General features: G+C 46.3%; 1 protein-coding gene across 1 annotated transcript in view; it reads left to right on the plus strand.

Moving 5' to 3' along the window:
- RIN3 (Ras and Rab interactor 3) overlaps positions 1-14,383 on the plus strand; it is a 70,121-nt gene that overhangs the window by 9,147 nt on the left and 46,591 nt on the right. The window contains exon 2 of the mRNA XM_076345321.1: positions 11,170-11,356. Coding sequence (XP_076201436.1) covers positions 11,170-11,356 — 187 coding nt within the window. The remainder of the gene's footprint in view (positions 1-11,169; positions 11,357-14,383) is intronic.

Here is a 14,383-nt window from a genome sequence, read left to right on the forward strand (position 1 = left end):
CTCCTGATAGCCCGCACAAAAACAGAAACCAGGCAAAGCTCAGAGCTTCTCCTGCTGAATTAGCAGACAGGAAAGAGCTTGGCTTTGGACAACTTTCCTTTCTGTCCAGAGGAGAAATATGTAACATAGGACATTTTGGTGCAATTCTGTAATCCTTTCTAAGGATTAGAAGTTAGTTAGTTTTAGGGTGGATCTCATTGGTAACCTTTCCAGCCAAAAGGGAAAGTGACTGCATTACCCTCCCAGCAGGGATGGGTCCTCTGGGCTGGGAAACCGTGGTAGAGATTGCCTGAGGGGCACCGTGAAGAGCAGCCCGCGATAGGGATGGATGGTAGGGGTTAGTCCCTTGGCCTGGCACTCTGATATCTCCCTTTGGTATTAGACCTAGCTATCTAGGCCTAACTTGGATTCGTCCTGCCTAACTTTCGGTGTTTAATTGTTGTGTCCCATTTAGGAAACTGTGCACCCATGAGGATCTCTGGTCTTACTGGAGAAGAAGCAGCTCCAGGGAGTAATTCAGGGTGACTGGTGCCAGTGGGCTGAATACAAGTCAAATATTTGTTCATGCCTCACCGAGCTGAGCAGGGAGCCAGGCCAGAGAGCTACGTCCAGCACAAACCTTCTTCCACCCTCCCGCTCCCTGAGTCAGAGTCAGATTGTCCCAGGGTCAGACAAGCAATGGCAGCCTGGAGGTGGGTGCAGCACTGATGTTTTGAGGAGGACGTGGCCAAGGCAGCCATGTTATGGATTGTCTTAAACTGCTGTGAACCCACAGCCTTTGGCTCATGATTTATTTACATCGTAGCCCTGGTGACCAAGTGACCATAAACACTGTTGAATGAACAAGCTTGAGGTCCCAGCAATGGTTTAGCTGGGTCTGCAGGAGCTGACAGACTTGCCTTGCTGCTTGGCAGGTTTTGTAGTCACGTGCTGAGCTCCCAGCCACCACAGGGACATTTCAGCAGTTTCTGACACTGCTCCACTAACCAGTCCTTTGGCCCCAGGCTGTCCCACCAGCACAGGATGATGAGGGCCATGCCCACCCACAGGGCAGGGCATTCAAATTAGCCCAGCAAACTAGAACACCTCTCTCATCCTTGTGGTGGGGGACCATGCCCTTTCACCACGTTTCCATAACCCTGAAATACCCCAACAAGCCTGTTTCTTCTTCTTCTCTCTAACCTTGCCTCAGTGTGAATGCAGGCAGGGATCCTATCAGATCATAAAGCAAGAAATAAACACATTTTTCCAATGCCTAATCAAAATTAAATATGAGGAGTATGAAATTGCTGGAGTAAGGCTTAAGGATGACAGACAAAGAGTAGGTTCACAGATTTAGATATTTTTTTTTTTTACTAACAGCACCATGTATTGAAATGCATTCACACTGACATTGGAAGGAAATCTTACCCAAAATATGAATATTCATCTGTAAGTAAGTCTGCAGATCAGTGACTGAATGACTGAAGACCATTTGCGTGGTGCCTTAATGAGAGGGGGAACCTCTGAAGGCCTGTGCTTTGCTCCTTGAGATATTGCAGGATGAAATTTCAATGGATTCACTTCCCTTGGCAAAATGGCCATTTCTAGTTGCAAATCATGACTGAGATAAGCGTTTGCAGGTGTTTCTTAGAAGAGGGGAAGACTGCTCAGCTTTATGCAAGTCTGTGTGGTTAGAGCCTCATATCTTGTCAGTCTCAAATGTCTACACTAAATTCACTCACAGGGTGAGGAAAGCCATTGCTTTTTATAACTAGTCTGATGTTTCTTTTAATATTTTGCCCAGGGTTTTGGCTCTGACACGTCATGCAGCTTCAAATAATTTTTAATATATAGGATTTGAAACAGAGTGGCTTTATTTAAGCAAAACTATGGTGCATTCTTAATGAAGTTTGAATTTGGAAATTTCTCCCTCCCCTTTATTTTCCGTTTCCCTTTCCCCTCTTTGTTAAGTGAGTACAATATAGGAAAGCATTCCCCGGGTTTTCATTCCTGTCTTCCTTCCTGGCGCCCTGGCCCTGCAGTCAAAACAGGGGGTGCTCTGGGCTCCCACCACTTCAGGTGTTTTTCAAAGGCATGGAACAAACCCATCTGTCTTCTGTCCAGCTGGTGGCTCTGCTGGGCCCTTCTAGTGCACTGACAGCAGAGGGTGAGGAAGGTCTGTGACTTCCTTATGTTCTTACAGCTTAGGAAATTGTTTCTCTTCTTCCAAACATTTACTTCTGGTTCCCGCACCTCACAAGCCTTTCCAGAGAAGTTAAAGTAGAATTATCCAGCAAACACTTTCGCAGCTTTTTGTTAAGGAAAATGTGCTTTCTTTGGTTCCTCTGACCTTGCCAGAAATGACTCCTGGCTAGGCCCGCATTTCCGAAGCTCTCTTCTTTGCAGTGAAAGGGCCTTGCAGAAGTATAAATTATCCTTCGTTGCCTGCACACAAAGAAAAATCTTTAGTTTTGCTGATATGCTGAAATTCCTGAGAGAATAATTTGGGTTTGAAATAGGCAAAGGACAAATGACCTGAAAAGCTCTGGTTTTGAATACGTGGGGAGAAGGGCTTATCTTTAACACAGCAACTGTCTGTTGTTAGTAAGGGAGTAGGCTAATAAAACTTGCAAGGTGGTTTTGACTTGCAAAAGTATGTTTTGACTGAGTAAAAAGAGAAGGACGGTTGATAAGATATTCTGAGACAAATTGTTGAATGCAAAATATATATGTGCAAGGTTACATAAAGATAGCAGTATAATTTGTGAGATGAATACAAGCCAAGTCATGTTACACCAGTAGGATATAGTAGCCCCAGTCCACTGTGGAGCCACAGGCAGCATATACCATCTGCATTAACTTCTGCATTAATGAATGCAGGAAACAGCTAGACTGAAGAAAAAAAAGGACTTTGAAAGAAGGCCTCTTCCTTCAGGGAATTTTTGATGTTTGTTTTTTATCTTGTTCTGTTATCTTTTATCTTCTGCCCATGTCATGGCTGTGAGTGTGAGAAGGCTTGTTTGTTAGTAGAGCTGACCTGGGTACTAGCAGTAATGTGAATTAACTTGTATTTTGTTTAGGTTTTTTATGCATATGCAGTTCTTTATAATATACATACCTTTGTCTATGGAAATGGAGGGACAGACCTAATGAACCTAGGAAACATAGTGAAGCTAGCAACTTAATAAACATTTAGTTGCACCTCCCTGCTCCTTGAGAGCACTCCTGAGCTGAAAGATTGTTGGCAGGGTCAAACAAGAGGGTTTGACAGGGGTATTGCTACTGCTTCACTGTAGGCACTTACAACTAAGCTTGACTAATTTTGAAGGAAGAGCAGCTCTTCTAGAGGAGCTGAGGGCTGGCCCCTAACACCTGAGATGCACACCCCTGCAACGGGAGCTCTCTCTGAGTGACTAGAGCAGAAACCCAAGCAGGTAATGCAGCTGCTGCGGTTGGGTGGTTTACGGGAAGCACTGCAAGCACCCCTCCTTCTCTCCTGAGCGACTTGGCCCTGCTGCTCATGCCGTTAGAGAACAATCATTGGTCTTAATCACCGGGTTTGCACTCTGATGAGTGACAGTGGTTACATGTCCCTCCCAACATCAGTATCTCCCATCCAGCAAGCCTTCTTCAGAGCTGACCTGAGTCCTGACCTTTGAACAGGGGCAAGATTCTGCTCAGTTCAAAATCCGGATAAGCTGAGGTCATGTCCTTTGGCTGCATGATGGCAATAATGAGGAAAAATACATTTGTTAGCTTTAAACCTGATAACGGCAGCAGCCAGGGCACCAGAGCTTAGCACAAGCTAAGTTATTCTGCCAGTGAGCCCCGTGGTTTTGCGTAGAGCCTACTCCTGTGGCTCAGCTAACATCCTTAAAGCTAGCTCAGCTATCCTTGCTGTGCTCTGCAGGCAGCAGTACAAGTCCACACAGTTACTTCAGTGTGATGCTGGTCTATCAGACCTTCAAACTGAGCCCTGTACTGTGTAAGACAGCAATCCGGTGTCATATGTGAGCAGAAAACTGTCTGTGGCCACTTATTACTTATTAGATCAACACATGAATTAGCATTCTTCCACCTGCACAAGTGGCCATTACACCGTTACCCCCAAGGAATGTAACAGCACTTGCTCATTTTTGTGATTTCCTCTGTTGGTTTCTGTGACTGGGGAGGTGAGGGCTCGGTGAGCTGGTGAGTGATTTAAGGGCAGATGAGCTGTCCCACACCTGATCCCTCTGTGCCCGTTAGTGGAGCTCCCAGGCAGGCTGATGACTTGCTCCACTTTGGCAAACGTGTGTGAACATGTGCAGGCAGGGTCCAGCTGGGAAGAGGTGGATGCCTGCAGTCTGTGTGTGCAAACCCCTGCTAGCCTTCACAGAGGCGGGCAATTTGGAAATCCCTGGCAGGTACAGAAAAGCTCACAGAAGTGAGCCTTCAATTGCAGGGTGCAAAACTTCACTGCTGAAATTGGGGGTACCTGTAGCAGAAAGTGGAGTAGGTGGGGAACAGAGAGGTTTGCTGAGCTATGAGGTCTCAGGGTATTTAGGAGACCCTTGGTTTGCCTTACCTTTTGGCAGCTGGAACAGCTGCTGCCTTGGCTATTAAGCATGGTGCTTTCCAGGCTGAGTGGAAAGGCCTGGACGTGCAGAGCATCAACTGTAGATCAAAGACCAAACAGACGAAGGGTGAACATGAAAGCAGAGTGGAAACAAGGAGAGCAGTGAGCAAGAGGAAGTGCTCTGCCAACCACAGGTTGTCCACAGAACGCAGTTTGAGAAGCACAACTTCCTGAGCCACGCGTTTGTCACCAAGGTGGACCAGTAACACAAGCATTCTGCAAGGTAGAAGGGACTACTGAACAGGCAAGCCTGCCTCATGGGACACAGTGAGCCTGTCATGTCACTTCCATTATCCAATTTTTCTGTACATCTGAGAACCTTACACTGCAGGAAGCTCCCATAGCTTGCTTAACACCCTACATCTTTTCCCTTTCTTTTTGCCTATCAGACAACAAGAAACTTGTTTTTTATTTCTGACTAAAGGGTGGCAATCAGCTGGGTGTGATGTCTGAAGACCTCGAGAACTTTCTTCTCTTTCTGCTTTTTGGGTTTTTCATTGTGGGTTTTTTTCCTGTTTGTTGGTCTGATTTTTGTCAAATCTCTTGGCTCTATTATGAAAAAGCATTTACTAAAGCCTGAATTTTCTGTGAGGCAGTGTTAACATTTGGTGCACAAAGTTAGCTGTTGTGCTATGGTTTTTTCCCTGTGTCACTTTGTTGCCTTCCCATCTTCCTAATACTCTGTTTTATGGTGAAATGACTCAAGAAGTTTACAGATGACAGAGCTCTCCTTGTAGCTAGCTTGGGTGCAGTGCCTCAGTTCCACCACCTGTTGGAAGAAAGAAATGGGAATCCAGCAAGGTGACCCAGGCCAGGTCCAGAAAGTAAATGAATCCTTCTCCTCCATCGTGGATTAGTTTGATCTGAACTGATCAAGTGAGCAAAGATGGGCTGGCTTATGAGGATAACAAGAAGGCATCGAGAAATGACCACATCTGAGAAGGAAGCAAGATGAAGCTTGATGTCCTCTAGCTGGGGCACAGCATAACTTCCCTCACAGTGAACTGAAAGTAACAGCACATGAATTCACGTGTGTCTGAACAAAGATTTTTAATGAGTCTATCTAATCAGAAGTGATACCAAACCAAGGAAAGCATAGGTAGCTATGTATGTAGCAAGGGTCTAACTGATGAAACCTTGTTGCACTTCTTTTGCTGCTACTCATGTAACTCTGATTATTCCTTCTCCAGTGCGCTGGGTTCAGAACTTCATGCTCTTTCCAGCGGGAAGGAGGCTATGAAAAAAGGGATACAGAGATCTGCCTCTGTCACCAGTGGCAGAGAGCCCTGCAACTGAGTCCAACTGTGTTGGTTGTGACACGGGATGTAAATAGGGCTGTGACTTTTCTGTCAGTCTTTTAATCTCGGCACCATCATCTGACCCGTCTCCACGAAGCCCCGTGCTCCCAACTCTCTCTCAGCATTGTCCATCTACTTCCACCAGGACCGGTGTGTCAGCTTCAGGAGCTTCTATCTTTTCCTCCTGCTTCATGTGCTCCTTGTAAACTGTGTCGCTGTGCTTGAAGGGTTTCCACATGTGAGCTTCAGGCACAAGCTGGCTTGTCCTGAGTGGTATCCCTTCACCAGGTGGCTTTGGTGCAAAAAGTTGCTCTTCACCTGGCACATGGAGTTTATGGCCACTTGTCTGTCTTTCTCCCTCAGTAGCAAGCCAGCTGGCACACATTTTAAGACCTGTGGTGCCTGCTCTGCTATAAATATAAATATACCAGAGTACCTCTTTCCTTGAGGACAGCACAGCAAACCCTTGCTCTTGCTCTCTCTTGATGTCTTCTAGTATTCAGGGGGAGAAATAAAAGCAATCAAATGTAATAATAAAAAGCTAGCTCCTAATTCTTACACCTAGTCTATTTAAACAACGCTAAGGCCCTCAGTCTTTACTTATCTGTGCACTACAGAGCATTTGGTTTCCGATTTAAGATTTAATAACACCTGATGCATCTTCTCAGATCTGGTCTGGTGACAGGCAGAAGCTGCAAATGTGCAGGAGTGAAGAATTCATCTGACAGTCCCTGCTGCTGTTGCACACAATTTGTGTTTGTCTCAGCTGCCTCAGGAAAATTCGGAGTGACCAGGCCTATATAGTACAGCCAGGAAGCCCTTAGTGTCAGCAAGTTTGTGACAATATTTCTAAAGTCCCTTGCAAAGGTACGCCCAGGCCTGCACCTGCATGAAATTCAGTGGATTATATCCCCTTGCAGTTCCGATGATTTCTGGGAATATTCAGCTGCCAAGTGTGGCTCTTAATTTCTAAAGCAATGAGTCATGGTGACGTCATTACTTCAGTGCACAGTCACTGTGCAATAATTCAAATCACCATTGTCGTTATTATTACTTCCAACAAGCAACCTGATACCTTCTGCCAAACTGGGGCAGGTGTGTGAATGTAACCACTGTGCAATTAATTAACCTGTGTTGCCAGTCAGTATGCAACACACAGCTCCCTGCATCCCAACTGAGTTCAATTTAGCAGAGCGGCTGCAGGATTTGAAAGTACTTTGCAGTAGAAACTCAATTAAAAAAAATGAAAAGCAGGCAGCTCTAGGGCCAGCTTTTCAGCTTCACATCACACCTAACAAAAATGAGCACCTGCCTCTATCAGTCAAAGGGTTTTGCAGGACTGTGGGATAAGGAGGAGAGAGTTGCATGTTATTTCTGAAAACTGTGAGCTTAGAAATCATCTGATGCATGAATTCTGAGTGAGCGAAATAGCAAAGGCCGGCTGCTCACCACGGTGACCCTGCAAATCCCTTCAACTGGCAGCACAGCAAGAACCCGGGAGCTGCCTGGGGTCCCTCCTCTCTGTGCAGCTACAGAGCTACTGCGGAGCCAGATTAAATTGCTGGATTAAGCGCTCCCACAGCCTGGCATCTGGATCTTTGTGACAGCTGTGCCCAGGAAAGAAGTCAAGCATCGGTGCCATAACTGCGTCAGCTGGTGTGTCATGGGTCACAGCATTACAGCTGGAAAAGGTCTGTTGGGTCATTCACTCCCATTTCTTAGCCAGCGCAGGATTTGACTCAATAAAGTGTTTGCTACTGCCCTAAACATGGCATTTTAAGAGATTTGGGCAATGCAATCCTCTTCCCCTTCTCTTGGGAACTTACCCATCATCTGTTATAACTTGCTGCCAGGAAGGTTCAGCCTAACATTCCCCTGTTTTAATATGATCCCGTTAATGACTTTTCTTGCCTTTCCTTTTTATCAAAGCCTCCCCTTTCACTGAGCTGTCCTTTCCTCCCCCTGTACAGGTACAATAGCCTGCTTAGTTCCTTCTGGGCTGCGCTGGCTTTTGAGGGGAGGATACCCCACACTAGGGTTCTCATTCCTGAGGGCCCCCAAAAGGCTGCATTCCTGTTCTGCCAAAAAGCCTCATTCACTGCCCTTAACTATCTGCACTGAAAGACCCCACACGCTCAAATTGTGAGATGTTTCCACTAAGACAAATATTTTCAGACTCTTCATTTTTTACCTTGTATGTCTAAGTTTGGAATTATTTTCTATTTTTTATCCATTCTCCAAAACTTAGACGATGGTCCCTACATGCAGCCACATGCGTTGGAAGGTCAGTTCTGTTATTTTTCTTCACAAGTCTGTTGTTCTTGTTGCCAAACCCACATTGCTGCTGTGAGCAGGGCTCCGTCCAAACAACATGCCGGTTGGAGGCAGCAGAGGGCTGGGTGCCTCTGCCTGCATCAAGCCTGGGTTCCCCCATGGGGAACACCGTGCCAGTGTCACTGCATGCCTGGTGCTCACCAGGTCCAAGCTGCTTTGTATTACTTCCTTGTCTTTGTTGATATCCCTCATTTCCCTCCAGGCAATGGGATTCCTGAGCATCAGTGCTTTGCTGGCCCTTTTCTTTTCGCCTTATGTAATTAATGGGTAACGAAGTTCATCGCTGGAGCTATTGCAATGCATGTCACCTTCTGGTGCCACAGCAAGACATTATCAGCATTGGCCTCCTTTTGATCTAGGTTTCACACGCCATTGGCAAGATCAGATTCATGCTTCTGTGACTAATTTGGGGAGTAGCTTTTGCTAACAGTGTTACGGAACATTTCATTATAATTTACCTTTCTTTTCCTTCAGCTCATTACTCTTTCCCATTACCAAGTATGAATGTTGCCATCCAACACACATTTTCCTTTCACGTGGTTACTAGGCATTTCTTATGGTTTCTACTGTAAAGAAAGAAACTGAGAGATGGATCAGGTTAGCTTCCAAAAGCTGTCCTCCACTGTTTTACTCTTTATGTTCAGATGATACTGATTAAAATCATATGCTGTTGCATCTGAAAGAAATTTCCTCACCTGTGTGGCAAGCTGGGCTTTTATCACAAGTGAAGAGAGAGTGTTTCACTTATCTCTTCTTGCTTTTTTAAGCACAGTTCTCTCATTCTTACTGTCTTGGCTATGATCTCAGAAATGGATCGATTAAAATCAAGATTCTGTGGACTAATACCCTGAATCAGCAACTGGGATTGCAGAGGAACATGTATTTTCTAAGGAAGCTGTCTCTGTAGGTTGCAAAAGAAAAAAACTACTAAAACTAAAATCTCACTGTTGGTTTTGGGATTTGAAAGACTATTTTTACAAAAACTAACTTTTGGGATAAGCATGCTGTGTTAGGTTAGGCCTTTGAAGGGACTCTCTTTTAGTAGTTTAAGTCTGACCTTATTTGAAATGTACTACTTTAAGATCTGTATCTTTAAAAATAAAAGGAAAAAGAAAAAGACTTGAAATAAGACCAAGTGAAAAGTGAGAGTCCTCGTCTTTTCAGCTCTGACATCTATGCAGCAAAACTGGTGCAGAAAACATATTTTGTGTACATTCTCCTACATTTTCTTTACTTTTAAAATCAACCAAATTAATGACAAGCCTGTAACCATGAGTCTATAGCCTTATCCAGTAGAGCTCTTATGACCAGACCCTTCAGCACAAGTATTTCCACTGACTGCAGTGCTAAGCACATATATAAATACTTTGTTGAATCAGCACCATAGCTAGAAACCAGCATTTAATACCAGTCTGCCATTAGGCTGCAGGGACTAAAAATAAATAGAATTAGTTCTTTGTGTCTCTGATCTGAACAGAAGTCTAAAGGAGAGCATGTCCCAGATCTTCAATATTCTCCACAGCATAATTTCAGTATTCTTACGTCTTGTACAGCTGAGAACAAGCTCTGAGACGTAAGGTGTGACTGGGCATTGCTAACATGTGGTGCCACAGGATGGCCCCTCTCTTGTCACTCAGCATGTCCCATGCATCTTTACGGAGCTTCCAATTATGTCTTTAGGACTGGCCAAAATGACAAATGTGGCAGGAAAAAAAGAGGGAAACCAAGTCTTCATCTCCTCCTTCCTGAAGGTCCCTCTGTTGTTTCTCCACGTTTCCTGTGCTCCCTCCCATCCTGCTCCCTTGGCGCAGGGAAAGGGTTCGCTATGTCTGTGTCCTTTGAGTCTTGTCCTGCAGGACTTGCTGTGTCGTGCTGAGCAACCTAGGTCTGCTTGCAGGGCTGCACCCTGAATTATTGTCCTGCTGCAGATCAGCCTTTGGGAATCAGCAAAGATACTCTTCTGTAGTGGATAACTTGCTGCTGAATGCATCCTAACACACCCTCCTCCTCCTCCTGTACTCTGTGAGGGACAATGGAGGTGGAGGATTTCCCCCTCCCCATGAGCAGCCACCGGTGGCTCCCTGGGTGCAGGGATGGAGGAGCGCCCACCTCTGCAACCACCAGCACCAGCACAGACTTGTCAGTGGAGATGGGGAGCACTCGGTGTTATTTTTAAACAGTGAGATGTCTTAGTCTGCTTTTTTGCAGACTACCTAAGCTGGGCACAGAGGGTGGCTGCCAAAACACGAGAGCAGCTGATGGTGCCTCTGGCTACTGCTGGCAGGCTTCCTCCAAGAGGCTCCAAGAGCCAGGTGAGATACCACACCAGTTCCCATCACAGCTCCTGCATGATCGGAGAAGTGCTGACAGTGGCATGGCCACAGGGTGAGCTGCAGGCTGGCTGGCCCCTGCACACCTCAGACGGACACTGTGGCTCGGTATGTGCGTATTCCTGGCTGCTGGCGAGGTCTGCGGCGCCTTTCCTCTGCTGCATCACTCCCTTTGAAGCCATGAAACGTTGCTCTGACCCTTCAGATGGAGGATGGAGTCCAGGGGACAGGCATGCTCTACCCTCTGCAGCACTGGCTGCCTCTGTGCATCCCTTACCTCTGTCTCTGGGTACCTGTGCTTCGGAAATGTAGATAGATGAGCCGAAACCAACAGACCTCAGCACCCTGCAAGCCTGTGGTCTGAAACCAAGGTGTGCATCATTAGCATGAGGCCACAGTCCTTAGGATGGGGTGTATCTCTCTGTCAAGGCCTGTGCACCCAGTTTGCTTCTGTCATAGCAAGTCGTCTGTGGTCTGATGCCCCTCAAGGAATTCCGGTGTGTAAGTGCCTCTGTGTGTGCCTGTGTGTTTGCATTTACAGTCCTTAGTCCCCCCAAGTTTTCCTTTTGCAGTTCTGCTTACAAGGGACTCCCTTGCTGTGTTTCAGCCAAATCAGAGATACCAGCGAAGAGGGAAAAGAGACACATCTCTGTCAGGCCACTGCCCTGCGAAACTGCCTCCCTCTTCCAGGGATCAGCATCCTTGATAAACTCATCAAGACCTGTCCCATCTGGCTTCAGCTGAACATGAACCAGGAAAGGGCTGGGGCGATACTTGGCAAAGAAACAGCAGGGGTAAGTCCAAAGCGGTTTCGGTTCAGACAACCACATTTCCTGTCCTTGCTGGAGCTGGTTAGGAGAGCAGCGCTTTTTTTCATGTGGAAGCAAAAAATATTTAGAAGACTATGCTTTCTGTTTCCATTACCTTTTGATGCTTTAGCCACAATGGCGCAAGAAAGATATAATGGCTTTGGGGAAGCAAGAAATCTTGTCTCTGGTTTTATTTATTTAGCACGTAGGTTCATGGAGATGCCTTCCCATTCACCACCATACCCATAGGTATGTTGGCTATCTTAATTTGGAACAATAAAAAAAAATCCCTGAAGAAAAAGCCCTTAAATTCTGGGACCTGCTGGGAGTTGTTTTTATTGCAATAATTGGTATCTGGTCCCCATAAGCTGAATGTTAGAAAATGGCAGACTCGTGTAAAGCTCAGCACTTGCTTAAGGAAAACAGCTCTGTAGGAAAAGGAGCTCCCCATTCCCAGGGTCTCAGAGGTGAGGCACGGCAGGGAGTAGGTGTCCTGGTCAGGTGTGGGGAGGGCAGGTGCAAATGACCTGAGCTGCTGCCACAGCACAAGGGGAATTCACTCACTCCTGCTCTGAGGAGGTTTGGACCTGTCCCTTGGCTGTGTCAGTCTACCCCAGGGCTAAAAGCTGGCACAGCCAAGTGACAGCCTCCAGTGGGACTCACCTGACCAACCCGGACTGTGCAGTGCACCTCACCCTGAACCAGACTTCTCAAATAGGTTGGGCAAATTATTCTGTTTGTTTTTCTGCACGGACTGTAAAGGGAGACCTGAGTGACTGTCTCTGATATAGCCGGGTATGGCCGTGAGCCTCCTCGATCATTAGCCACTCCCTGCAGGCAGGGCCGTTCCTCACCTCTGAGCAGCTTTGGGGATAAATCTTACCTCTGTTCCTCCTGCTCACACCATCCTCGGGCACGGTCTTCAGCTGCAGCTCGAAGCAGGCAGGAGAAGAGCTGATGCATCAGAGGTGTCCCACAGCAAGGGCAGGCTCCCCTGCCCACTCTGAGCCCACCTGAAGCTGAATCAGCACCACACCTTTCCCACCACCGGTGAAAATGGAAGAGACTGGTTTGCATACCGGTCCTGACCTGGGCAGTAGGGTTAGGTACAGCTCAGAAAACCCACCTCCCTCTCATCTGAACAACCATGGTCCAATTTTAGCCTTTGGAACCATGGCAACCAGTCGTTCTGATCAGGAAAACAGAAGTGATTCATTTCCAAGTTTCACTTCTCTCGTTGCTTAAATTTAATTTCAGATGAAGCACTTGACCGATGCAATGTGAGACAGTGCCATCTGAGATCGAAGGTTGCAGTAGTCTCTCTAGGTGGGTCAGAGGGACCGTGCTGTCACATGGGTGGTAGGACCTGGGGAAGGGGGAGAGACTATAGCTTTTTCCTACCTGCAGATACTTTCTGTGATGTAGAAGGTGGGGGCTGCCCTGCGTTAGAAATAGGCCTGTTTCAGGCGTGCGCCTGTTTGCCATGTATTTATTTGGATTTTCTCTGCACTGCTGGTGGACTTGAGCCCATGGGGCCCAATTTCTTATGAATGGCAGAGGCCACGGCACTGTGTGAGGTTGTGAAGCTGCCCCGAAGCTGCATGTTTAGCATGGATGCTTCAAAGTGACAGGAGATGCCCTTATGACTGGGACTCATGCAGAGAAAGGTCCTGGCTTCTAGACAAGCTTTTTTTTAATTCCTCTGTCCAAGTAATTAATGTTTTCTTGATAGATTTCCACTGCATTACAGTTGATTAATCATTTTATCAACTCACGCTTCTTTCTCATATTAATATCCAGACTCCAGAATTAGCCCAATTTTTTAATTCAGTTTTTATAAAAATACCTTGACTCTCTCCTGCCAAAACCTGCTATCAAAGAACAAATAAAGGTGAAGATTACTTTGTCTTTGTATCTGCAGCTTCAGGGTACAAGCTAAAAATATCCTTGACAATGAGCTTTGATTAGAAACACACTTAGTAGCTCACACAATACAAAGAATGAGATATTTTTCTTTTTTCTTTTTCTTTTATCTTTATCTTTTTTCTTTTCTCTTTTCTTTTTTCTTTTTCTTTTGTCTTCTGTCTTCTTTCTTCTTTGTCTCTTTTTTTCTGTTTTCTTTTTTCTTTCCTCTTTCTTCTTTCCCCTTTCCTCTTTCTTCTTTTTTCTTTTTTTTTTTTTTTTTAATTTCACTGGTCCCATTGGTGGGAACCAATGGCTACAGTGAATCCACTCGTTCCAGTTAAAGACTCAGGGGCCTCTTATCAATGTGTACAAATACCTGATAGGAGGGAGTACAGAAGACTGAGCCAGACCATCCTCAGTGGTATCCAGTCAAAGGATGAGGTGCAGTGGGCATAAATTGAAACACAGGAAATTCTGTTTAAACTTTAAGAAAAGCTTTTTTATTGTCAGGATGATTGAACATTGGAACAGGTTGCCCAAGAGGCTGTAGAGCCTCCATCCTTGGAGATAATAAAAAACCTGACAAGATACAATCCTGAGTGACTTGCTGTAGTTGATCCATCTTTGAGCATGGGGGTTGGACTAGATGATCTCCAGAGTTCCTTACAACCACATCTGCTCTGTGATTTCGGGACCAGTCAATACACTTGAAGTCGGTGCTGCCATCCAGAGGGATCTTAGACAAGCTGAGGGTACAGGGCTGGCAGGAACCTTCTGAAATTCAACAAGGACAAATGCAAAGCACTGCCCCCGGGAAGGCAGACCCCCAACATCTATCCAGGCTGGCACTGCCTGGTGGGGCAGCTCTGCGGGAAAGGCCCTGCAGGGGCGGCGGGCAGCAAGCTGGGCACAGACCCACTGAGGAGAGGCTGTGGGACCAGAGTTTGTTCAACCAGGAGGAGAGACAGCTTCGGGGAGACTGCACAGCATTCCCCTGGTACCTACAGGGAGGTCATGGGGAAGGTGGAGCCAGGCTCTGCTCAGCACTGCACGGTGGGAGGACAAAAGGCATCAGGCGTACATTGAAACTGGAGGGGTTCAGACTGG

This window comes from Aptenodytes patagonicus, chromosome 7 (assembly GCF_965638725.1).
Source record: "Aptenodytes patagonicus chromosome 7, bAptPat1.pri.cur, whole genome shotgun sequence".
NCBI lineage: Eukaryota > Metazoa > Chordata > Aves > Sphenisciformes > Spheniscidae > Aptenodytes > Aptenodytes patagonicus.